Source organism: Artemia sp. Qi Xiang Cuo, chromosome 3 (genome assembly GCF_049724085.1).
Source record: "Artemia sp. Qi Xiang Cuo chromosome 3, ASM4972408v1, whole genome shotgun sequence".
NCBI classification, from domain to species: Eukaryota; Metazoa; Arthropoda; class Branchiopoda; order Anostraca; family Artemiidae; genus Artemia; species Artemia sp. Qi Xiang Cuo.
The window spans coordinates 68,374,705-68,400,686 of record NC_142796.1 but is presented as its reverse complement, the minus strand read 5'-3'; the positions used below and the strand labels follow the sequence as shown (position 1 = coordinate 68,400,686).

Here is a 25,982-nt window from a genome sequence, read left to right as displayed (position 1 = left end):
CCAAAATACCGAGTGACCGGGATGAATTTTGTAACTACGGTTTTTATTTGCCAGGTTCGCATAGGTATACAAAGGGTCACTTTTTTAGTGTGGAGAGGATAGGTTTTGTCAGTACTTGTTCCATAGGTGATTATACTTTGGTTTTTTCACTCCTAAGCTTATAATTTTTCAGGACGATAGAGAAACATTCCCCCAGACGAATTGGAACGTCTTGACCTTTGAATATACCTTGGTGGAGTGAGTTTAGTAGCGTATCTTTTCAACTAACTATAGCCTTGGAAGGACATTTTTCTTAAAAAAGGGCTGTAATTAACCTCCAAATATATTAAAATCAGTTTTAGTTGGCATGAATGATGCAATTGCATTCTGTTGCCGTCAGAACATCAATTTATTAGTAATGTTAATTTTGTGTTTGATAGTTGTTCATTGAAGGTCTTTTGACAGAAATGGAAAACACTCAGTCATAAAGTCTTTCCTCCGTCCCTATCCCCAGTAGTGGAATCATGCTTGTGCGATCTTATACGGGTGCCGGGGTAGACTAATCACGAGATTTCCTGATGGAAACCGTGACTGCAAACAGTGCTGCAAGATGACCTTCAGAATTGGCGCACTTCGAGGAAGCTACAGCATAGTAAACGATACATTAATCTGAATTTTGATGAATAGATAATTCTTCTGGGTTTTGTTTGTTTTGGTAGACTTTGCTGATTTTATGGGTTACCTCTCTGTTTTAACATAATATTTGTAGGCATGAATAATCAATGCGTTGGGTGTAATAGACATAATATTGCTTGTGCAGGGCATCGACACTTGTTAATAAGAGTGTATCACCAAGTGCAAAAACCATGCCAAACAGTTCGCGGTAACAAACTGTAAGTAAGAAGTGATTTGGGATGAACTACGTAATTGCAACATTCAAGATGACGAAGACCATTACCCAACTGAACTTCGGACTGGTGTTTGGTGACTGGCCCTTTAGTGAAGCTGAGTTCGCCAACGACTTAGCGGTCATGACAATCACCCTCGAAGGACTAGTTGCTGTGCTGGCAGTCGTGACAGAAGAAGCTAGAAAACATACAAAAATGTGTTAACAGATCCATTTTGATTGAGAGCGAATTGACCAATCAGGACGAATAAGTGTGAATAAGTGTTTTTACCTTTCTCTTTCTTTCTTCTATCTTTAAGCTTGTTTTCCTGGTTATTCTATGGATATTTTATAAGTTTTGGCTATTCTTTGATGAAACTGGACAAGCATTTAAGGGTATTGGCTTATTCTAATGTTACCATGGGCTGTGGTTCGTCCTTTACTAGACTTGTTGGTCTTCATGTCAAGACAGTGTGCACTTCTTACTTCTGTCAAAGATTTCTTTTGCTATCAAATTCGTCTTGCCTTATAAAATAATTAAATTTTTGCTTTGTACAATAGAGTGTTTCAGTATGGAAGGAAGTCCAGCAAACCCTAAAGACCAAGAAATCCAAGAGTGGCAAGCTCATAAGGACCAATCCATGTTTTTGAGGTTTTACTCCCAAGCTAAAGAGTGTTGGGGGGAGGAAGAACATTTTAAATTTGGGTGGAATAGAGCAGATTTGAAGAATTTGTTGTTGGTTAGGAGGGGGGGGGTGAACAGTTTGAATTTAGAGGAGATAATAAAATTTTTGGGAAAGTTTAGGCTCGTGGTCGGCCCCTACTTTTGCCCCATGTGTGGATTTGTGAATGAGAATTTATTTCATACTGTATCCGAATGTGAAGTGATGTCTGAGTTGCGGAATAAATGTTTCAGACGAGTGTTTGGGAGTGAATGTCGGTTAATTTGAGTGGATGTCTGAGAGGAACGCGTGTGCTATTATACAGTTGCTTTAGTTTCTTCGTTTAGGGATTAAACATAGGGAAATATGTTTGAGGGGATAGTTTTATAGGTTCTTAGGAGTTAAATTTTATTATGGTTGTTGTTTGCCGGTTAAAATGTTAAACTTGTTGAGATTTTTTGTTTTTTTCCTTGGTTTGTGTTATTTAAAGTCGTATTTTGTTCCTCAGGCTGTATTTGTAGGCTGTATTTTGTGTTGCTGTAGCCCGCAGACTTTTTACAATAAATCTTATCTTATTACAGTCGGTCTTTGTGGGCGTTTTCTTTTTTTTGCTTGATCAGCACAACTACTTTATTATAAAAAAGAAAAAGAAAACCCCCTAAGTTTTCTTTAGCAAGCTTGGCAGATCTCCATTTTCTTACCTATTACAGTCAAGTATTTATAAACTGTTAATGACGATCTGCTGACTGTTTTGTTTATCTGCTGATGACGATCATTCATGTATGTGGAACTTGTTATCCAGAACGTTTTGTATGTTTTTCACTGTATAATAAAAGGACTTATCCCTTTTTGAACTTTTACTTTATTCGTCATAAAAATGAAGTGTGGTCTTACAAAAAGAAGCCACAGATATTTATTGTATTTGATTATCACATTTGTAGGTTTAAAAGAAACTTAAAATTTGAATAACCTTTTTTTTCCTGAGAGAAAAACACTTGAATGGAAGCAAACTCCAATTTTTTTTCCTATTACTGTATTTTTTCCCGATTTCAGACAGTAAGTCGAAGTGACCCGTACCCTGCCGAAGTGGGTGCCACGGTTAACCTAGTGATGAAAGAACTGGATTATTCCAATGGATATCGTTTGGTGTGGCAATCCAAAGTTGGGCCTGTCCCTTGGTTGGAACCAGCAACAGACAAGGCCATAGAAGCTCTAGTGAAACGGGGAAGGAAGCATTTGTTGTTAGTTCCTATAGCTTTTACGTCTGATCATATTGAAACTCTACATGAATTAGATATCGAGTATGGAGATGAGCTGGCTAAAAAGGTTTGTATTTATTTATCTGCTTTAGTGATAGATTGATAGATTTAATTAGATTGATAGTTTTAGACTTGATAGATTTATTGGTGATTTCTTGGAGAATACAAAAAGACATGTAGAAAACATCATGCAATCGTGGACGTTGAACGAGGCTAGCAATATATAATGTTCTATTTATAACTGTCTTTCGAAATAAAATCTACATAAGATGCTAATAACGTAAAGTTGCATGCAAGGCTAAATTAAGCTGATTTGGGGTTCATTGGCTATAGCTGTGAAGGGCTTTTCTTTGTAGAGTGTACTTGCTTGTGCTAATCCTGAATTTTAATAAGGACTACCAAAATATTAAATTAATTGTCTGCTACTTAATTTTGTTAAAATTTATTGTCATGTAATATAATCATTATTATAGTTAATCATTATTAAAATTCTAAATTAAGCATATAATTACCTTAAACAAAGATGATTTATTGAAAGTGGACCTCATATATCTGCTCCAATTATGCACCTCTGTAAGCCAAAACTGGGCTGCGTAGCCCCTGTAAAAGGGCTTCGTCTGGATGACACCCTATAGTATCAGTCTCAATCAGTCTTGATTGAGAGTTCATACTGTAAACACCTCTGTTGGATATAATCTGGATACAATCCAATTATACAGTAAGACTCAATTGTGCTTTTCTATGGACTTCTCACAATCAACCTTGAACTTGGATTGTTTAGTTGTTTGATTTCCCTACGGACTTTTATTGAAAATAGTTTCAGAATCGGAACTTGGATTATTTGACAGCTATTATTTGTGTATAAATTCCCTTGGGATTTATGAATTAACACCCGCATTTGGAAGGAAATTGATTTTGGACTTATTAATTAGTTGTATTACCAGTAAAATTGTATACTGAATATGACAGGAACCAGACCTACTTATATCTGCCCTGGATGTGAGAGGCAGTATGGGAAAGGTGTGATGATTCAGAGCTCGAAATGCCTTTTATGGTTCTATCCCCCCCCCCCCTGTGCCGGAACCACACCCGTATTACGGCAAGAAAACCCCAACTGGAAATGCAGCACATGTGTTATGGTTGTTGTAAATGAGCACTCTGAGGCTGATACTCCTACACACTGTGTCGTTAACCTCAACAATATGTTTTCCCCGCCTTTGGAGAATCTACCCCCTCAAAATTGTCCCAATAGTTGCGAGACTTGTGTATCAAAAGACAATTTAATCCTGCAACTTGGAAAAAGATCTACAGCATGGAAGTAAAACTTGAATGTCAAGCCTGATCCCTGTCGATGAACCAGACCGAAAACGACGCTCTGAATTTACAGCTATTTGAAAAAAGTTGTGACGTTGTCCTAAAATTGCTGAAGGACTAGGAATTAACGAAAGACGAGAAACTAAGAAAAAGTATTTCGCAGTTTTGCTCATAGTGCTAGTAATTTAAAATGTCGCATTAATCCTTCAGCGGCTTTTAAGTATTTTGACCGATTGTCTTGTTTTAGTCGTTTTAACCGTGATGCAGTATTCGATTGTAGTATGCCAAGCCATAGCCAGCCAGACTGTTAATGGGACCAATGCTTCAAGCAATAATTCTAGACCCGAGTCGGTGCCAAAAAACTTGTCGAGACGAGGGGCCAACAGCTGAACCAATGAAATCCGCCTTTTCGGTTCCCCTCCTCCCAATCGCACCCACAACAGCCTTTTTTAATACCAACACCGCGTTACTGGATCCCTTCTTCGCGGTCACCACGGGCCAGACGGGCTCAGCGTATCCCTCCGGTTCCCCTATGAGCTCTCCCCCTCCCTCCCCACCGACCCTTCCCCAATCCCTAGATCTATCCTTCCTAAAATATCAAAATCCCGCGTTTACAGTAGTAACAGGTTTTCGCCATTAGAAGAAACTGATCTTGCAGAATCGTTGGCACACCAGGAAACTGTCTGCCCAAGGACTAAGGTGAAAACCAAGTTTAAAGAATACTCTTCTGACATTTTTGCTCTGCCTAGTTTTTGTATAGTAATGCGGAAAGTGTAAGTCCGGATAAGATTATTGAGCTGGAGAATTTAGCTCAAGTAATTGGAGCCCCAATAGTAGCAGTAACAGAGGTTCATAGACAAAATCCAGATCTACTCAGTTTGTCCGGTTATAATAAAATGATAAAGTTACGCCCAGATGACCACTGGTTTGGAAAAAAGGGAGGACGTCTTGTAATTTATATTAATAAGAAAATTCTTGCTTTTCAGATAGAGGTACCTGAGCTTGATGATTACGATGAGGTTCTTTGGGTATTTACGGAGCCCAAACGCCTGCCCTCCCATTGTAATGGTATTGTTGTGTGTGTTTTTTGTTATTCGCCAGGACAAGATGTCAGTTCTCAAAAAGCTTTCCGCGAAAAGCTTCAATTAAGCACTGACCGCATACAGGGTAAATACCCCACAGGTGGTTTGTTCCTGCTTGGTGACGCTAATGAACAACGACTTGAGTCTTTGGAAGCAGGATTAGGTCTAAAACAGTTGGTTGATGGCCCAACAACAAAAGGTGATATGGCTCTGGACCGCATAGCTACTAACATGTCTCAACTCTATAGGTAACACTCCCCAGGTCCCCCGATAGGAGGAAGCTACCACTTTTGTACCCATGAGCTACATCCCACAAGCAAAGTCCGGGTCATAGGCACTACAGAAACAACTACAAGTCGGCCAATCACAAACAGCAGATTGTTTGGTTTCGGCAATTGGCTCACGACTGAAAAATGGGGCGGCATAATTTTTACGGCTAATGCTGATGAAATGGCCCCTACTTTTCAAGAAAAAACTTTTCGGCAAGTACCATTTCTATTTTCCAGAAAAAGTGAGCAAAAGTTTTTCAGCAGATTTTCCATACGTTACAAAAGAAATCAAAGCACTAAGAAGGAAAATGAGACAGCTTTTCAGGAAAAAAAAAACATAAAGAAGCTACTACCCTGAAGAATAAAATCAGAGAAACGACCCGCCAGGCAGCGGCGTTGTACTACCAAAAGGAAGTATCTCATTTATTGGATTCTTAGCCTGGACAGTGGTACAAAAGGATAAAGCAAATGACAGGTAAAACGCAGACTGGATTGGATATTGGCTATGATGAGCCAGACAAAGAAACTGCAGATTGCCTACACACTCATCTGGCAGCAATTGTTCAATCACTTCCACCTCTAAACTCGGGGGATTTTCCGCATCCATCTCCTGGTCTGATGGATTTCCCAATTATCACAGAATCCCAAGTTTGCCTCAAATTGATGAAACTGAAGAGGACCAGTATTACACCACTCGATTTTCCTGTTGATCTCATTACGGCTTTTCCTGAATTTTTGAGTGCTCCGTTAACTTTAATATTCAGCAAGATTACAATGTCCGTCCAGTATCCGCAAAATTGTAAAAAGGGATTCATAACATCTATTCCCAAAAGAGGATCACCCTGTGATTTTACTGGTGTGCGGCCTATTACGATGACATCAATTTTTAGCAAGATCTATGAAAGTTTCATCACTGGGTGGCTGAAAACTTTTATTCTGCATAAAATTGACCCTCAATAATTCCGTAATATTCCCAAGAGTTCTACAAGCCATTACTTAGTTAGTTTGCTTAATAAGATTTTAAAGCATCTAGATGAACCGGAACGCTGGGTCAACTTCATCGCGATTAACCTTAAGATAGCATTTGATTTGATCTACCATAGAACCCTTAGCCGCAAGCTATTGACAAATTTTAATGTCGATGCATATTTTGAGGGTCAATTTTATTTTGCATAAAACTGACCCTCAACAATTCGGTAATATTCCCAAGAGTTCTACAAGCCCTTACTTAGTTAGTTTGCTTAATAAGATTTTAAAGCATCAAGATGAACCGGAACGCTGGGTCAACTTCATCGCGATTGACCTTAAGATAGCATTTGATTTGATCTACCACAGAACACTTAGCCGCAAGCTATTGACAAATTTTAATGTCGATGCATATTTTGAGGGTTAATTTTATTTTGTATAAAATTGACCCTCAGCAATTCGGTAATATTCCCAAGAGTTTTACAAGCCATTACTTAGTCAGTTTGCTTAATAAGATTTTAAAACATCTAGATGAACCGGAACGCTGGGTCAACCTCATCGCGATTGACCTTAAGAAAGCATTTGATTTGATCTACCATAGAACCCTTAGCCGCAAGCTAGTGACAAATTTAAATGTTGATGCATATTTTGAGGGTCATTTTTTTTCTGTATTAAACTGACCCTCAACAATTCGGTAATATTCCCAAGAGTTCTTCAAACCCTTACTTAATTAGTTTGCTTGATAAGATTTTAAAGCATCAAGATGAACCGGAATTCGGGGTCAACTTCATCGTAATTGACCTTAGGATAACATTTGAATTTGTTTACCTTAGAACATTTATCCGCAAGCTATTGACAAATTTTAATGTCGATGCATATTTTGAGTGTCAAATTTATTCTTCATAAAACTGACCCTCAACAATTCGGTAATATTCCCAAGAGTTCTACAAGCCCTTACTTAGATAGTTTGCTTAATAAGATTTTAAATCATGTAGATGTACCGGAACGCTGGATCAACGTCATCGTGAGTAAACTGTATATCGAAATTGATTTGATAGACCACAGAAACCAGATCCGCTATATAGTGACAAATTTAAATTTAGATGAATATTTTTATTTTAAATCTTAAAGTGCATATAACTGACACAATTCATTTCTTTAATAGAAACAATAGTTATTAAATACCGTTCTGTGTTTGATTGCTCACTAAGGTATTAAAGAAACTATAATAACATTACCACTGGATCATCATCATCTCGAGTGAAATAAAGATAGCTGTTTATTTTATATACAACAGAACCCTAAGCAGCAAGCTAATGACAAATTTTAATGTCGATGCATATTTTCGTAAGAATAGTTGCAAATTTTCTTTCAGGTAGAAGTAAAATAAAACTAGGTACACACCAGCCTTTTCTGATCCCCAGCCAATCTACCGTGGAGTTCCCTCAGGGAACAATTTTAGGCCCTCTACTTTTTTGGTTATGGTAAATGAGATTGCAAATGATGAGTCGTAATCGCTTTAACTTCGTTGATGACCTATCCGTTCTGCAGCTAGGTGAAAAGAGTGTTTCAAGTAGAGGCAGACGGAATAATGGCGAGTTTATCATGCCAAGCTGAGGAGGGCAAAATGATCGTCAATCACGAAAAATCACTTGTATTAACTTTTTCTTTTCTGAGGGACAGTTCATCTCTTGCTTTAAATAATGTTTCAGGCATCATGGATATCAAACTTGGAAATATATCTCATGCATGACTTGAAGTGGAGCAAAACAGACACAGGAGATAATCAAACGGACAAACCTAGCTATCCTATCTTTAAAACTCCTTGCTTGTCATGGTGTTCCAACCCCCCACCTATTACGTTTTTTTTTTTTTTACTTTTGTCAGACCGCTGGTAGAATATGCTTGTCCCGTTTGGCATTAAGGTCTGACTTTGGACCAGAAAGACCGCCTAGAAAGGATCCAATACCGAGCTATTCTGGAAGCACTCAAATCTCCCGAAGTTTCTTATCGCTCCCTTTAAAACAATTTTCACTTACAACTCTTTCAACACGCCGTGATGAATTGTGTTTTAAATTTGGTGTCGGTATTTTGGAAAATCCCCGGCTTCGTGAAATCCTCCCCTCTGAGCATCTCCCTTCGCACCAAAGGAATCCACGAAATGTAGCTTAACCGGTACCAAAAATTCAGCTGGTATCAGCAGGGCATATGCGGTACGTAAGTAGTTTTGTTCCCTCGTTCGTCCAGATTTTTAATTCTGCACCCCTTCGTCAATAATTGTATTTATTTATTTTTAGTTCATCATTCTTTTTGTTCCTTTGACTCTGTTTGACTGTTTAATTTGAATCTGTGATATTTCAAATCAATGTATAATTTTGTGTGGCGATGCCTATGGCTGTGATTTTCATATATTTTATATGTTTAGTGTTTTTTTACGACAAGAACTGCTACTGATCGGCATGACCGTGCAAGGCGTTTGAAAATAAAATCGTTTTATTATTTTATTATATTATTAGTATGGAAAATGCAAATTTTGATTTTATTTTTCCATCAGTATGTGATGACTTGGTGTTTCCACTTTGGAAACACCAGTTAAAAAAACAAAATACCTCATACATACCAAGTGAAGGTGTAAAATATTGGCGTTAATTGGGGAGGGGGTCCTCCCCCTAGATTTTGAAAATGCCTTGTTATTTCTGTTTCAATGAAAGATCTTAAGCCGAACTGGCCAGCCATGACAAAAACCAGCAAAGAGAAAAATCTCAAAAAAAAAACAAAACAAACGAGGTTGTGGCCCGTGGAGAGAAAAGGAAAGACAAATGCAAAACAACGCGGAAATTCCGCCAGTATCCAAACAAGGCATCTTCTGCACGAAAGAAACACAAGGAGAACAGGATAAAAAAAACAAAGATAAAACTAAAAACCAATAAAACCACCACCAAAAAAAAAATTACAATCGGCGCAAACTAATCCACGTAGGGAAAAGATGCAAATATACAGTAACTTAAGTGATGACACCGGAGTAACTGAGGAAAAAAAAAAAAATTGTAAATTACTTTAATTGTTCTGTTGCGAAATAATCCGTTTTGTTAGCTATTACTGAAGCAAATCGTTTTGGTCTAGCAGGTAAAATAGTCCCCTGGTGATTATTTAAAATCTTAACTCCCTTATTGACTATTGATTCACTATTTAGAAGTTTATCATAAATTGGGTCAATATTTAAATTACCAGTGTCCCTATTTATCGAAAGTTTAGCAAACATGTGTTTTTTAATTTCTCTGGTTTCCCTCGCCCACTGAGTGTAACCCTTATCCTTTGAAATAGCTAAGGCTTCATCAAATTTAATTTTACAAAATGATCTGGTTAAAACCAAACATGCTCTACTAAAGCTGAAACAAAAGTTTCTGGAGGCTTGCTTAATTATAGTATTTTTTCAATTGAATTTCGGTGTTCATACCGACATAGGTGGCAAGAATGAAAATTTAAATACCTATCATTGTGCGTTGGTTTTCTGTAAATCGAGAAAAGTAAATAGAGATCCCTTTTAATTAATAAAATATCCAGAAAAGGTAATTTATTATTATCCTCAAACTCAACTGTAAATTTAATATTATTATCAAAACTATTTAAATGCTTACAAAATAGGTCTAATGAGTCCAATTCATGTTTCCAAATTTTCATTCTTGCCACCCTATGTCGGTGAAGAGGGGAGTTGTAATTTCACTAGTGGATAGAGCCTTTAGAATTTGTTCCCAGGAATTTCGTTGAGGCCAATGGGTAGTTTCTTTAGTTCTGGTAAGGATTTAACCCGGGGAAATTTAGTAAGTGGGGTATATAAAATTCCGTGTTCTTGTGGGAAGTTATATATTGGTAGGCTCACCAACAATTTGTTGAAAGGTTTATTGAACACCGAAATTCAGTTGAAAAAACCCTACAATTAAGCAAGCCTCCAGAAACTTTTGTTTCAGCTTTAGCAGAGCATATTTGGTTTCAACCAGATCATTTTGTAAAATTTGATGAAGCCTTAGCAATTTCAAATGATAAGGGTTACACTCAATGGGCGAGGGGAGCCATAGAAATTAAAAAACATATGCTTGCTAACATTCTCGTAAATAGAGACACAGGTAATTTAAATTTTGACCCAATTTATGATAATCTTCTAAAGAGTGAATCGATAGTCAATAAGGGAGTAAAGATTTTAAATAATCACCAGGGGACTATTTTACCTACTAGACCAAAACGATTTGCTTCAGTAATAGCTAACAAAAGGATTATTTCGCAACAGAATAATTAAAGTAATTTACACTTTTTTTGATTTTTACTCGGTCACTCTAGTGTCCTCACTGAAGTAACCCTATAATAGCATCTTTTCCCTACGTGGATCAGTTTGCGCCAATTGTACATTTTTTTTGGTGGTGGTTTTATTGGTTTTTAGTTTTATCTTGGTTTTTTTTTTATCCTGTTTTTCTTGTGTTTCTTTCGTGCTGAAGACGCCTTGTTTGGATACAGGCGAAATATCCGCGTTGTTTTGCACTTGTCTTTTCTTCTCTCTTCACTGGTCGCAGTCTCGTTTGTTTTTTTTGTTTTTTTTTAGATTTTTCTCTTTGCTGGTTTTTATTTCTGTTTCATAGATGTTTTCTATTTTAGCTATGTGCTATAGTTAAGTAGTGAAACTGGCTAATTGGCAGTTTCTATTTGTCATCCTCCTTATTCGTTCTTCCATAGCTATTAAATAGCATTGTTAATTTTCGATGACCTTGTTTAGACATGTCCCTTCTGGCTCACTCTTGTTTTGAAACGTCTAAATTCGTTCCTTGTCGGTGTTTTTTTTTTTTTTTTTTTTTTGGTAACCCTTTTCCCGACTGGAATGTGATCTCTGAGTGTCGCAAACTTTGGATTTTTTTTTGCGGTGAAAATGTGAAGCAAAAATGAAAAAACTTATGTGCAAGAAACTGGCAAATATGTGTGCGCTCAAAGTCTCGGACTAGTGGAAAGGCATTTTCTATCTGGCTGATGGGATATGCCTTTTGCCAGGACATTTGTAAAAAGTAAAAGCTGATTTTAAAATCATTTTCTACTTGAGGAATTTTGTTAATTTCCCTATTTATTTATTTCTTTTTTCTAGGTGTAGTCACCATAAAATGTATATATCAGTAAATATAAAAAGCATTTTTGTTATAATATATGAATTTTTTTTCATGGTTGTATTTGTGTTAACAAGTTTTTTTTTCTATGCTTTTATGTTGTTTTTGTAGGCTTTATTTTTGAATATGGAATTGAGGCGCATCCTCGAATGCCTTCATTAACCAACCAACTGATTTTAATCAAGTAGTCAATATAATTATCACATCGTATCAGTATCATTAAACAAAAACAGTTGTGTTTTTTGGTGATTAGGGTTTTTCATGTTTCAATTGGTGTTGACTAAATTAGTGCATATTTTGCTTTTGTAGGTGGGAGTAGAGACATATCGTCGAGTGCCTTCATTAAACGATCATCCAATTTTCATTAAGTCAATCGCAGATGTTGTTTCAAAGCATTTAAAAGATGGAAAAAGAATCTCAAATCATTTGCTTCTAAGATGTCCTATGTGCGAAAATCCAAAGTGCGGACAGACCAAAAATTGGATGAAAACGCAAGCAGCTCAAGCTTAAGAAAGTAGCTACAGTGGCCGTTACGTCTAAAGGTCATATCTGACATTTTAACTTCTAAAATCACCAATAAATCGGTTGCTACGTTTTTATCAAAAGGGGCAGTGTAAATCAGAAGGATTAAAGTTTAATGAAATAAAAACTGCGCTACAATTTTCGACAATTATCTCAGCATGGTAAAATGTCAAGTGTCAGCAAGTTTAAGTGTCAAGCAAGATCTTTACTAGTGCCGCGATGATAATTGTAAAGTTATTAGGGTCTTGCCACTGCCTCTGTATGCTTATTTCTGCTTTCGCGGAACGTGTCCGATAGGCCAGAAATTGCATAATATTCTTTTGATATGTAACTGCGCTACAGTTTTCGATAATTATCTCAGTACGTCAAAATGTCAAGTGTTAGCGAGTTAAAATGTCAAGCAGGATCTTTACCAGTGCCGCGAAGATAATTGCAAAGTTATTAGGGCCTTACAACTGCCTTTGTATATGTGTTTTTTTTTTTGGCGATTTTTTTTTGCACTCAGGGAACGTGTCTCATAGGCTGAAAATTGCATAATATCCTTTTGACATCACTTCAAATTTAAATGAAGCACCTAGGAAAAATATGGTAAGAGTACCCAAAGAATTTTGGGGCTGAAGGGACTGTGTTATGACATAGAAGCTCTTCTCCTTTCCTATGTTAGCTACTCTACAATTTTGGTATTTGTTCTGTAGTGTATATAATGTTTGGTATAGGTTTAGTTTAGTATTGCCGTAACATATCAGGAAACTAACTACATTTTAGTGCATTTTTGACATTTTAAAGGTTGTTTAAATCAATACTGGATAGAGTTAAAGCACGAACATTTAAATACAAAATGATTACCCCTTTTTGTTTCCTAAAATACTTTATGCTCCCAAAGTGAGCTATGGAGCTCCTAGGAGTCCTGGAGTGGGCTCCATGACTATTTTCCTGGAATTTCCCGATGAACATTTACCTGATTGCAACTAATAATTAGGAATATCAGCTTGTATTAACTTTAGGTCAAATTTTATTAAACTTTTGTTTTCAGCAAAAACTAATTCATAATTTTCATTTTTTTTTCAACGAAATTCTCCTATTGAATTGCTTGAAACACGAAAAGATGAACCCAGCAAAAGTTTTGCAAACGTCATTTTGTTCTGCGTAAAAGTTATGAAACTATCGGACCCTTTCCTCTTCCCCGCTCATTGGTTTCGGACACGGTGACACATTTTTTTAGAGTTGCATTTGAAAATGATCGAAGATTTAGCGTAACAGTAGATTTAGCGTAACATTTTATGCACATGTGCAACATTTTTGTTGATTATTATAAGGCAGTGGTAGTGGAGTGCTAATGAGTCGTCAGTTGCTCTGATTATCAGTCGAGAAAGAAAGGAATGATCAAGATGCTTAGTTTATTTGGTGTTTTTACATCGGTTCACGCGCTTTTGGTTTTACACTTTTTGGGAAATAAATAAATTATTATTATTTCGTGTTCTAGCACAGACTTTTTGTTCCTCAAGTATTTGACTAAGTTTGTTATAAATTTGAAGGATAAAGATTATAGTTTGCTTTTGGAATCATGCCGCAAATAAAGTACCATATAATTCCTTGCATGGGTGTCATATATGGGGGGAGACGCCCCTCCAATATTTCTGGACACTCGGTAAAAACTATTGAGTGAGTAAATCGCGGCGCGAAGCGTTGCAATTTTTTTGACGTCACCGAAATTTTCTATCCGGTTAAATGAAAACCACGAAAATACTGATATGAAATCTACCAAAATCCTGGTTGGGAAATGTAGTGGTTTACCGACTCATGGCTATGAATTTAAAGATGGCGCTACAACTTTTCCTTCGGTCAAATACATATTGACGAGACATGACATCTTTCAAAAATCTGCTCTTGGTTGGTAAATGGGGTGGTTTTACAAACTGGAAATAATTGGCGAAAACCTAATTTGTTGGGAACTAGTACCAGTTATTTGCAAGGAGGCGAGGTCCTAGTCACGTGCAACAGCAGGTCAGATGGTTAGTGGATTATGAGCTGTGGGCGGCAAATACATCAATACCCTGGTGGATGTTCTGGTGGGTTCTACAGATTACAGTCTGCGTTTGAGTTTCAAACTTTACAAATTTCGTCTGTTGTATGATTGAATGACTGATCCCAAGTGCAAAAGAACTAATTATTGAAAGGAATTAGATATGTCGAGTCTAATAACGAATAGAGTTAAAGTAATGTGCTTAGGGTTCATGAATATATTCGGCAATACTACAGTAAATGTCACAATGCCATTTTTTGCAGAAACAATGAGCCTCAATACATTTTAGCTGCCGAGAAGCTTGTTTACAATCCGTTGGCTGCATCAGCAAAAAAAAAATCTAATTGGCCGCTCATTCCATCAGAAAGAAAGGTAAGACATATCAACTTAATTTCTCCGTTGCCCATCGACCAGTTGGTAGACTGTACAGACTGCAAAATTCTACTTGGACTAGAAACCAACTTTATTTATCTTCTGTGGCTCTTCTGCAGGAGACATGCTAGAACAAAAAGAAAGACGTCTATAGATTACCAATTTTATGCTCTTTTTTTCAGTTTTGTTCGCGTTTTTGATAATTAATCCTCAGCCTACCCCCTAATGATGTAATTCAATTTTCTTATCCAATATTCAGCATAATCACTCAGTCGAAACTGAATATCTTCGAGTTCACCAGAGTAACGGGTTTTACAACAGATCAGTCGATTGAAAGAACCACACACAAAATATATTTTTAGGGCTATACATTTTTGCATCAGGGGTGGGGGTGCATTGGCAGGGTAACGACTATTGTGTTGGAAAGGAGCACAGAATAAAAAATCTGTTATATAATTTTAATTTTATGTTTGTCTTGTATATAGCACAAGGCCGTATTTAGGAGAGAGGGTTTTACCCCCCCCCCCCCCCCGCACAAAATGTCTTAACTCATAAAAACGTACTAAAAATGCTTATAAGCAAATTTTTGATGCATATTTTTTATCAATCTCACCCCAAACAAAAAATACTGGCTACAGCCTTGATATAGCGTAAGGCCATATAGGGGGAGGCTGTGGATGAATTGGCAAGACGTAAACAAAACTTGAAATAATAAGCATAAAATAAGCAATCTAAAAATGTCTCTCTTTCTGTTCCTTGCAAGTCTCCTTTAAGAGACCCACTATTAAGAGCGTAGAATTAGCAATCTAATAGCGTCTCTCCTTTTGTTCCAGCATGTCTCCTTCCGGAGAACTGTTATGCTTAACCTTTATCTTCTCTTACGCAGCTCTAACGTAATCAGTACCTGCATCGGTTGGTAATTTGAAGAATGCTTTGTGAAGTAGTCGAAGCACTTACTAAATATTTAAAATTTTATTTATAGATTGTCATTATTTTGGTCTTTGAGAAAGCTCTCGTATCCGATTAGTAAAGAAAAGGAGTTAATGCTCTTCATGCTCTCCTATTATACATCTGTTATTTACTATTCTTCATTTGTATGCACATTTTTACCGTATACTTTTTGAATGGGAACAAGGTTGCATGTCGCTCTACGCCAGTGTACATGCATCCCCGGCTGGTTATATTGCAGCCTAAAGGCTTTTGTTTTAAAACGGGCTATATTTGGGATCTTATTTGCAATATAGGTTACATATAGAATTGTTTTTTTCTGGACGACTGTTTTACCGGCTGACACACGTTCAAGAAGAAGAAGAAGCTGTTCGATTTTCTTGAATTTTAGTAGGATGATTACTAAAAATCAGGGTCAGCTCGGGTTTGAAGGTGAGCCTTCTATCTCTACACTTGGCGAAGGAGGAGGTTTAGTGAGTCGAAGGTGGATAGTGGAAATGTCGACAATTGAGTTTTTAAGTGTGCTTGTTTTATTTCTGATGTTCTTTTTTTACATTGTGACGTCTCTCTGCAGGAATCCAGCCGATTTCCAAAAAAAAAAAAAAAAAAAAACTCGATTGGCTACTTTCGATAAAGGTCAGTTATTTTAGTTAATTAAATTAAAAGACGATCCTTGGAATAACAAACCATTGCATACATTGGACTTAGTTAGCTACTTGATTGTTTGAGGTTCGTCTCATAAAGTTCTAAGACATAAAGTTTCACTATAACGACATTTATAGTTGTAACCCACTATTATGACGTAATTCATCATTTTGTGTGTGATATATAAAGGATCAATATAGTTCATCATAAATGATGTTAGTCAAGTAGTTATTAATAGATGTTTTGTTTAGACTTTAACTATACAATCAAACAGTTCATGGTAACGAACTGTATAGTAAGAACGACTCGTCTCAATAGTAACCGAAACTCTAAAAAACGGAATTTTAATATCAATAGATATATCAAAAGAATTGACTTTTTATGTTGATTTTAAGTATATAAGTTTCATCAAGTTCACTTTTACCCATCAAAAGTTACGAGCCTGAGAAAATTTGCAAGATTTTCAAAATAAAGAGAAAAACACCCCTAAAAATCATAGAATCTTAATGAAAATCACACCATCAGATTCAGCGTATTAGACACCCTTACTGGTGATGTTTCAAGCTCCTATCTGCAAAAATGTGGAATTATGTATTTTTTGCCTGAAGAAAGATCACGGAGGCGTTTTTATTTTTTTGCCTTTTTCATTTTTACCAGGGGTGATCGTATCGACCCAACGGTCCTAGAATTTTTCGAGAGGGCTTATTTGAACAGAAATTGAAAGTTCTAGTGCCTTTTTTACATTGTGACGGCTCTCTGCAGGAATCCAGCCGATTTCCAAAAAAAAAAAAACTCGATTGGCTACTTTCGATAAAGGTCAGTTATTTTAGTTAGTTACATTAAAAGACGATCCTTGGAATAACAAACCATTGCATACATTGGACTTAGTTAGCTACTTGATTGTTTGAGGTTCGTCTCATAAAGTTCTAAAACATAAAGTTTCACTATAACGACATTTATAGTTGTAACCCACTATTATGACGTAATTCATCATTTTGTGTGTGATATATAAAGGATCAATATAGTTCATCATAAATGATGTTAGTCAAGTAGTTATTAATAGATGTTTTGTTTAGACTTTAACTATACAATCAAACAGTTCGTGGTAACGAACTGTATAGTAAGAACGACTCGTCTCAATAGTAACCGAAACTCTAAAAAACGGAATTTTAATATCAATAGATACATCAAAAGAATTGAATTTTTATGTTGATTTTAAGTATATAAGTTTCATCAAGTTTACTTTTACCAATCAAAGTTACGAGCCTGAGAAAATTTGCAAGATTTAAAAAAAAAGAAGAGAAAAACACCCCCTCAAAAGTCATAGAATCTTAATGAAAATCACACTATCAGTTTCAGCGTATCAGAGAACCTTATTGTAGAGGTTTCAAGCTCCTATCTGCAAAAATGTGGAACTTGGTATTTTTGGCCAGAAGAAAGGATTTTTTGCCAGACAGCCAAGCTACCTGTAGAAAAGAAGAAAAAGAGAAAAAAAAATGCCGTATGGGCAGAATGCTGTAGTAGCTGCCAGTTTTCTTGATTTTCAAGCCAATATATTTCCCTTGCTGTTAAAGCCAAATGATAGAAAGTTTCCTATATAGGGGTTTTGGACAAGGCGGTTCTAATGGTGTACTTTCTGTTTTGATCTGACTCTATTTTTAGGAGTTATGGGCTATTGTATTTCTTAACCTTTGTACGTGATCGTCTCTTACTAGGTTGCTGGCTACCGCTGCAACCCGGATGGCTAGCACGATTGGCCGTCAACCGAAGGGTTGGTGGTTCGAGACCAACCGGGGTCAATTTCTTTTAGTTTGTATTTCAGCTATCAATAAAACCATGATTCCGATACAAAATTCCAATTTACAGTATCGATTCTTTTTGTATCCAAAAGATCAACCAACCCTAATTATTCATCTGATGGATGACCGGAAGGATCATCTTTCTGAAGCCACATCCATGCAATTAGTTTTTAGAAGCATTTTATGGTCAGACGCAGTTAGCAATTTTGATGGAATTGATGACGATTAAATTGTAAATGTAGAGTGACTCGAACTTCTATCTTCCTTGTCAGGAGGAGAGCTCACTAGCCGCTTCGCTACAGCAAATGGTAATACGTAAGTGATTACAGGTTTGATGATGTATATGGACATTCCTCACGCACTCACATCGGCAGGTTTTCTAAATTTAGTACAAAAACTCATACTCAATTCTTTGTTGGGGATGAAAAGTACATAGAAGTGTATTGGTCAACCTCTAAGGCGAACCACAATCCATATTAAAATTCCTTTTTTTAGAATTTTGGTTACTATTGAAACGAGTCGCTCTTACTCTACGGTTCGTTACCACGAACTGTTTGAAAACAGGTAAAAGCCTATGGTTTTTTTAATGTAATTACTCTAACTGTTATCGGTCTGGTGTGATCTTTTCTCGGTCTAATCAGATCTGTTATTTGTGTAATGTGAAGTTACAAACAGGAAAAAGCCTATGGCTTTTTCTTAATTGGAATAGTAAGAGACGACCTGGCTACAACTTACGATTTTTACGTCATTGATCAATCTTTAACATGAAATATGCAGTTTTTCGTAAAAAATTGATTCTATTTTAAAAATAATTTATTTTAATTATAAAAGGTTTTTAGCCCCATTAGTTTCCTTTAAATGAGCCATTGAACAACTATCTACAATGTTCCAGTGCCAAGCCATCTGTGGAAGAAAAAAAGAAAAAAGGTGCCGTTTAGGCAGAATGCTGTCCACTTTTCTTGATTTTTGATGGGTAAAAGTAAACTTGATGAAACTTATATATTTAAAACCAGCATAAAAATTCAATTCTGTTGATGTATCTATTGATGTTAAAATTCCTTTTTTTAGATTTCGGTCACTATTGAGACGGGTCGTTCTTTACTATAAAAAACCTAACGAAAAATAAAACTAATTTTAGAATTTTCAGGTATTTTTCCAGTTTAAATTACAGGATAAAAACTATTGCTCAGATACAATAAATATTTTTTGCAGTTTATAACTTTATCGATTCTGAACTAAAATAAAATAAATATTGATTTTTTCAGTTTTAACATAATCACTCATTATGTTTATAATACTATACACTTCGTTACCACGAACTGTTTGATTGGTATCAAAATCCGTTTTTTAAAGTTTCGGTTACTAATGAGACGATTCACTCCTACTATATACAGTTCGTTACCACGGACTTTTTAATTTTTTCAATAATCAAATATCTTTGATAGGACAGCAGTATGAAAAGACATCAAAAATGCAGCTTTTCGTAAAAAATTATTCTATTTTTAAACTTTTGTTTTTTGATTAAAAAAGGCACTAGAACTTTTAATTTCCGCTTAAATGAGCCCTCTCGCGACAATCTAGGACCACTGAGTCTATACCATCACTCTTGGTAACAAAAAAAAATCAAATAAACACGCATCCGTGATCTTTCTTCTGACAAAAAATACCAAATTCCATATTTTTGCAGATGGGAGCTTAAAACTTCTGCAATAAAGTTCTCTGATATGCTGAATCAGGTGGTCAGATTTTCATAAAGAATATATGACTTTTAGGTGGTGTTGTCCCTTTTTTCGAAAATAAGGCAAATTTTCTCAGGATCGTAACTTTTGATGGGTATAATTAAACTTGATGAAATTTATATATTTAAAATCAGCATAAAAATCTAATTATTTTGATGTATCTATCGGTATCAAAATAGAGCAGAAATTCCGTTTTTTAGAGTTTCGGTTACTATTGAGACGGGTCGCTCTTACTATCAGTTCGTTACCACGAACTGTTTGACTATTCAGTTACTATAGACTACAGCTCGTTCTTTAATGTAAATTATTGCTTACATTTTTTTCGGATAAGTTTTTTAAGTCGAAATCCACTGTACGCTGTAATCTGAGTTACCCTGGAAAAATCTTGGCAGGTTTAGCAACTGACTTTAAGCTGGTACCGGTGAAAGAATTTAGGGATCTTTACCCTCCCATATATTTTAAAGCATCTAAAAGACAAGTCTCCAGCAGTTAAGGGTGATTAAATAATTTAAAAAATGGATTGTCCAGAACCTTTAATTTGTGATATGCTCCAAAACGCTCCATCCGTTTAGGATGCAGATCAGAGACTTTTCACTCTATTAAAAAGTAGTTGAGTTGAAATATTAAGCTTTTGGGAATGAATATATAAAAAGTTTGGCGAAAACATTCAGACATTAGGAAACTATTAGACCCTACTAATGCCCTGTTAATGTTATGCCCTGCTAATATTATTCTTTCCAAGTGTGTGTTGTCTTTTTTTCTTCTATTATGTTGGGTTTACCTCATGCTGTATTGTAGAAGCTACTTATAGTATAGGCTTCGTGTTAAATTTGTTGAGAAAATCTGGGAAGATACTTTTTGTGCCTCTAACGTGGAATATTAAAAAATAGGGGGAGATTCCAGGGTCAAATTAGGCCGTGTACCAAGCTTTGTCCAGCCTTCAGCATAGCCCTTTTGCAATTGATTATCGTCATTAACAGCCAGTGAAAACCAACTCTTTGCTAACAGTATGGCTGTCAGTAACAGAAATCAATTGCAATCGATTGCAATAAGCTGTATTGAACCGGGTTAGATCTCCACTCCTTTCCCCACTTCGGAGCAGTGACTTCCCGTGAATTAAAAATGGTTTTCGTACGTCAATAAAATTTTCGGAGGTGGTCTCCAGCCTAAATAAGGAAGTAGTATCTTTTATATAGCCGTTGACTTTTTCTTAACTAGAACCTAGCAAAGAGTGAACCATTTTTTTGAAGCCGTTAATCTTTAGGATAATAACAAGAAGTTGAAATCTTCATGGTTGTGGCCAACCCTATACTTTGAGTTTTCTGTATTCTTAGAATTACCAAGAATAAAAAAAAAAATCGAGAATCTAGTTTTTTAAGGCCAATTAAAACACTGGAGGAAACAAGACGAATATTTTGGGAGGACAATCGCTCCCTTTCTTCAGTGCTGTAAGAAAAAGTTTAAATGAAATATGTTTAAACTTTTGGAACGTAAATGCAAAAGAAACAAACCTGATAAAAATTAAATGAGAAAACAAACAACGCAGAAAGCAAAAAGAATAAGAAATAAAAGCCCAAATTGGAAGAACTAGAAAATCTTTTTGATAGTCATGAATATTGATGAGTGACTCGTTCTTGGAGTTAGGCTTACGGCTTTTAAAGATTTTAATTCTGTTAATTCTGATTTTATCTGTTGTTGTTATTGTCCGTGTTGTTAGATTTTTTAATTCTTCCAATTTGGGTTTTTATTTGTTTTTTGTTTTGTTTTCCGCTTTGTTTGTTTTTATCATTTTATTTTTATCCAGTTTGTTTCGTTCACATTTATATTCAAAAATGTGAACATGTGTCCTTGAAACTTTGTCCTATAGTGTCAAAGAAGGGAAGCAGTTGTCCTCCCGAAATATTCGTCTTGTTTTGTCCAGTACTTCCGCTGGTCTTGCAAAACCCCATTTTCTATTTTCTTTTCTTTGTTTTTTATTCTTTGTTATGGCAGGCCAATTTTGTCTACAAAGTGATCTTAGAATTAGTATTCTTTTAGAAACCAATTTGGTCAAATACATTGTAAATGGCACTGAAAATCAATTGCGCTTTTGATGTTATAAGAAACAGCAAATAATATTGGCCATTCTCTTAGCCATCCTTAGATTTGAAATTCTTTGTCCGTGAGGACAGGGGTTCGAGTCCTGGTGTCACCGATTATTTAGTTTTTAATGGGGGCTAGTGACGTTACTGTAAATTTACCCACAGTTGAACTAGCTCTAAATGGGTGTCTGGAGAAATATGGGGAAGGTATTTGGTCCATTTTACGTTATTGAAGATAGGTTCTCGAATATATAAATAAATTGTATTTTTTAATGTCATCATACATGTGTATTATGATGCCGTGCTTTTTCAGCAGTTTAAGATGAATCATCCGCTAAATCTTACTGCAGAATTGACGAAAACAAAGAAATACGGCAATTTCTATTTTTATTGAAAAAGTTGTAAACTAAATATTAAGGAAAACAGAGCAATATAAATTTATGTAGTGAAACTTTCCGCATTCATTCAAAATCGTCAAAACAAAAATTAAAATAGCACATAATATGTCGCTTAACTGTGTCTGTTGTTTCTGATAAATTTTTTTTCTTAATTGGGCTTTCGAGAAGTCATAGCCGTTTACCATCGCTCTCTGACATTCCGCCTTTCGTAGCTGCCGCGCCACCTAAATCCAGTTCCTCCTCCATAATCTCTACTATTCCGGCGTTTGAACCAGGCTTCTGAGTTCTTTGCAACTTCATACAATTTTGGGTCGACTTTTTGATTTGCTTCATTGAGAACCCCTATTAAATCTTTAAACTTGCTTCCATTCTGTGGGGTGAAGAAGGTGTATGCAATCCCAGTCCAGTTGGACCTCCCAGTTCTTCCTATTCTGTGAATGTAATCCTCACTGTTATGAGGGTAATCATAGTTAACTACATATTTTATGTCGTCGATGTCTAGACCGCGGGCTGCAACATCTGTTGCCACTAATATATTTATCTTGCTATTTCTGAAGTATTTCAGAGTCCAATCTCGTTCTCTTTGATCTTTGTCACCATGAATGGCCTTTGCTGAATACCCATCTCCGCGAATACTGTCTGCTATGTTGTCAGCCATTTGTTTTGTTTCTACGAAAATAACTGTCTTGTTTTCCTGCTTTTTGGAGATTTCATTCAAAAGTACAATTAACTTAAGGTTTTTTTCTTGTTCCTGGCACACTTCGACAATTTGTTGATTATTGTGATTGGCCGATAAAACCTTTGGGCCGACGTTCAATTTGATGTGTGAGCCTAAAAAGTCTTTTGCTAGGCGTTCAACTTCCCTCGGCCAAGTGGCTGACCACATCAGAATTTGACTTTCACCGCCAATTTGTCGAAAAATTTTCTTGATTTGTGGTTCAAAGCCCATATCAATCATCCTATCTGCTTCGTCCAGGACGATGTAAGTACATCGCCTAAGGTTTATTTTTCCTGTTTCTAAAAATTCAATCATTCTCCCAGGAGTAGCAATACAAAGCTCAGATCCTTGTTCCAAATTTCTTATTTGCTGCAACTTTGGAGACCCACCGAAGACACATGTGCTTCTTATACGAGACGACGCTCCATAATTGTCTGCCACAACTTTGATCTATTGTGCTAATTCTCTAGCTGGAGCCAAAATCAAAGCTATGGGTCCATCTCCTTTTTAAGATTAGCCTGGTTTTTAATGTGGACGATCGATGGCAGTATATAGGCCAGCGTTTTACATGATCCAGTTGATGCAACGCCTACCATATTTCTACCAGATAAGGCAATTGGCCAACCTTGTGCTTGGATTGGAGTGGGACTATGTAATTCTTGTGATCTCAGCTGAGATTTTAAATTGTCAGGAAAACCAGATTCTTCGAATGACATGATTGGATGAGGGACGTCTACTCCTTCAACTAGAATTTCTTTAGAATCACAATAGCTGTCTACTTATTTTTTGGATCTTTTTACGACAGTAGGATGGGGACTATAGAAATTCTTTTGTAATGGCTGTTGTTGGTAAGTGGCATCACGTCCTTGGTTTGAAAAATTACCACCTGAATTTTTAGACCCTTCGAACTTCAAGTTGTGGTCAGGATTACGACGAAAGTATTAGTTGGGATTACCATCTCGTCTTATACTGTATTGGTTGGAGTCACTGGCAAACTTGCTGCTAAGATTGTTTAATCTTTTTTCGCGTGCTTCTGAGCGACCAGTATCCTGTTCTCGTGTAGGCTTGTAAAAAGTTCCATTGGAGTTTCGAGATCCTTCAAACCTGTCGTTGTGAGTAATATGATGGCGAGGTAAGCATTCTGTCGTGCCACCTGCTTGTCTTCGATTTAAATAACTTGAGTGCATGTTTCTATAACTATTATGGATCTTAATAAAGACCAGTGGTGGGGAATTTTAATACATTGTCTTTAAATATAACTGTACAGGCATATACTGTAGTTAAGTGGCATATACAAGTTAGAATAGGCAGCAGTTTGTTCCTTATAATAATGACTAATAATAGCTCTGCATAGTCCCCATTTATGATTAACTAGACTGATCATTTGTAGAACATACCGTAGACAAGCAACTCTCAAAAGACATTTGCTTCATGTCATCTTGTCAATAGATTACGTCAGTTAATTTTGTCGTTCTTTACTCTAAATTACATTAGATCCTCTTGACTGGCATCGATCTTTTATGTATTGTTCTGTACTAGATTTCAGCCATCTCTACAGCCATGATACTGATGGAAATTACATCATCCCTATTTATGTTTCAGTTAACATGGGCTAGGTATCGTTCTTTATTGTAATTAATATAGGAAAGAGATCGTTCTTTATTATAAAATTTTTTATTCCAATTATCCTCTTTTAATGTAATAATTGACAAACACCAATTATGATTAGATATATCGGTCCTTTATGTAATTAACATTGGACGTGATCGTCTCTTACTAGGTTGCTAGCTACCGCTGTAAACCGGAAGCTGCTAGCTACCACTGCAACCCAGATTTGTTACTATATACTATATATTACCTATACTTCAAGAATGAGAGAATTTTCAGTTTTGACTTTCCTTATATACTAATTATGACGTCACGGCGTATGACGTTATGTATTCATGAATGAGACCATTTACAGTTTTGACGTTTCTTATATAGTAATTATGACGTCACTGCATCAAAAATACAGTTTTTATTGGAAAAATTTATTCTCTTTTAGAAATAATTTATTTTATTTACTATATATTTTTAACCCAATTAATTTCCTTTAAAATGAGCTATTTAACAACCCTCTACGATGTTCCAGTGCCAAGCTATCTCTGGATACAAAAAAAAAAAAAAAATATCCCGTTTGGGGAGACTAACGTGGTTAAAGTCAATTTTCTTGATTTTCAAGCCAATATATTTCCCTTGCTGTTCAAGCCAAGGGACAGAAAGTTTCCTATACAGGGGTTTCGGACAAGGCGGTTCTAATGGTGTACTTTTTGTTTTGATCTGACTCCATTTTTAGGAGCTATGGGTTTTTATATTTCTTAACATTGGACGTGATCGTCTCTTACTAGGTTGCTAGCTACCGCTGCAACCCGGATGTAAACAAGGCGGTTCTAATGGTGTACTTTTTGTTTTGATCTGACTGCTTTTTTAGGAGCTATGGTTTTTTTTTATTTTTTAACATTGGACGTGATCGTCTCTTACTAGGTTGCTAGCTACCGCTGCAACCCGGATTTCAATGATCGTCTTTTAACGTAACATATCAGTTACTATGGGAGAGAGATCGTTCTTTACTGTAAAAAAGAAAGAAAAAATAAAAAAAAGATGTCGTTTGAGGAGAATAACGTGGTTAAAGTCAATTTTCTTGATTTTCAAGCCAATATATTTCCCTTGCTGTTCAAGCCAAATGACAGAAAGTTTCCTATACAGGGGTTTCAGATATGGCGGTTCTAATGGTGTAATTTTTGTTTTGATCTGACTTTTTTTTTAGGAGTTATGGGTTTTTATATATCTTAACATTGAACGTGATCGTCTCTTACTAGGTTGCTAGCTACCGCTGCAACCCGGATTAGGAGTTATGGTTTTTTGTATTTCTTAACATTGGAAGTGATTGTCTCTTACTAGGTTGCTAGCTAATACTGCAACCCGGAATATTTTCCAGTTAATATTGGCTAGATGTCGTTCTTTACTATAATTTAATTACAAAAAGTTTTTAACGCCATTAATTTCCTTTAAAATAAGCCATTGAACAACTCTCTACGATGTTCAAGTGCCAAGCTATCTGTGGAATTACTAATCTATACTATAATTAAGTGGCGTTTAAAATTTGTTATGAGCAAGAGGTTGTTCTTTATTATAAT

At 35.9% G+C, this 25,982-nt stretch overlaps 2 protein-coding genes and 1 pseudogene across 4 annotated transcripts in view; 1 reads left to right on the top strand and 2 right to left on the bottom strand.

The window, feature by feature from the left end:
• LOC148954458 (ferrochelatase, mitochondrial-like) overlaps positions 1-13,553 on the top strand; it is a 28,640-nt gene extending 15,087 nt beyond the window's left edge. The window contains exons 5-6 of the mRNA XM_089087098.1: positions 2,581-2,853; positions 11,871-13,553. Of these exons, the coding sequence (XP_088943224.1) occupies positions 2,581-2,853; positions 11,871-12,071 (474 nt within the window). The 3' untranslated portion in view covers positions 12,072-13,553. The remainder of the gene's footprint in view (positions 1-2,580; positions 2,854-11,870) is intronic.
• The window catches only part of LOC148954455 (ferrochelatase, mitochondrial-like), a 113,703-nt gene that overhangs the window by 58,067 nt on the left and 29,654 nt on the right, over positions 1-25,982 (bottom strand). The gene's annotated exons all lie outside the window — the stretch shown is intronic.
• LOC148954457 (putative ATP-dependent RNA helicase DDX5 pseudogene) lies at positions 22,267-23,993 on the bottom strand (annotated as a pseudogene).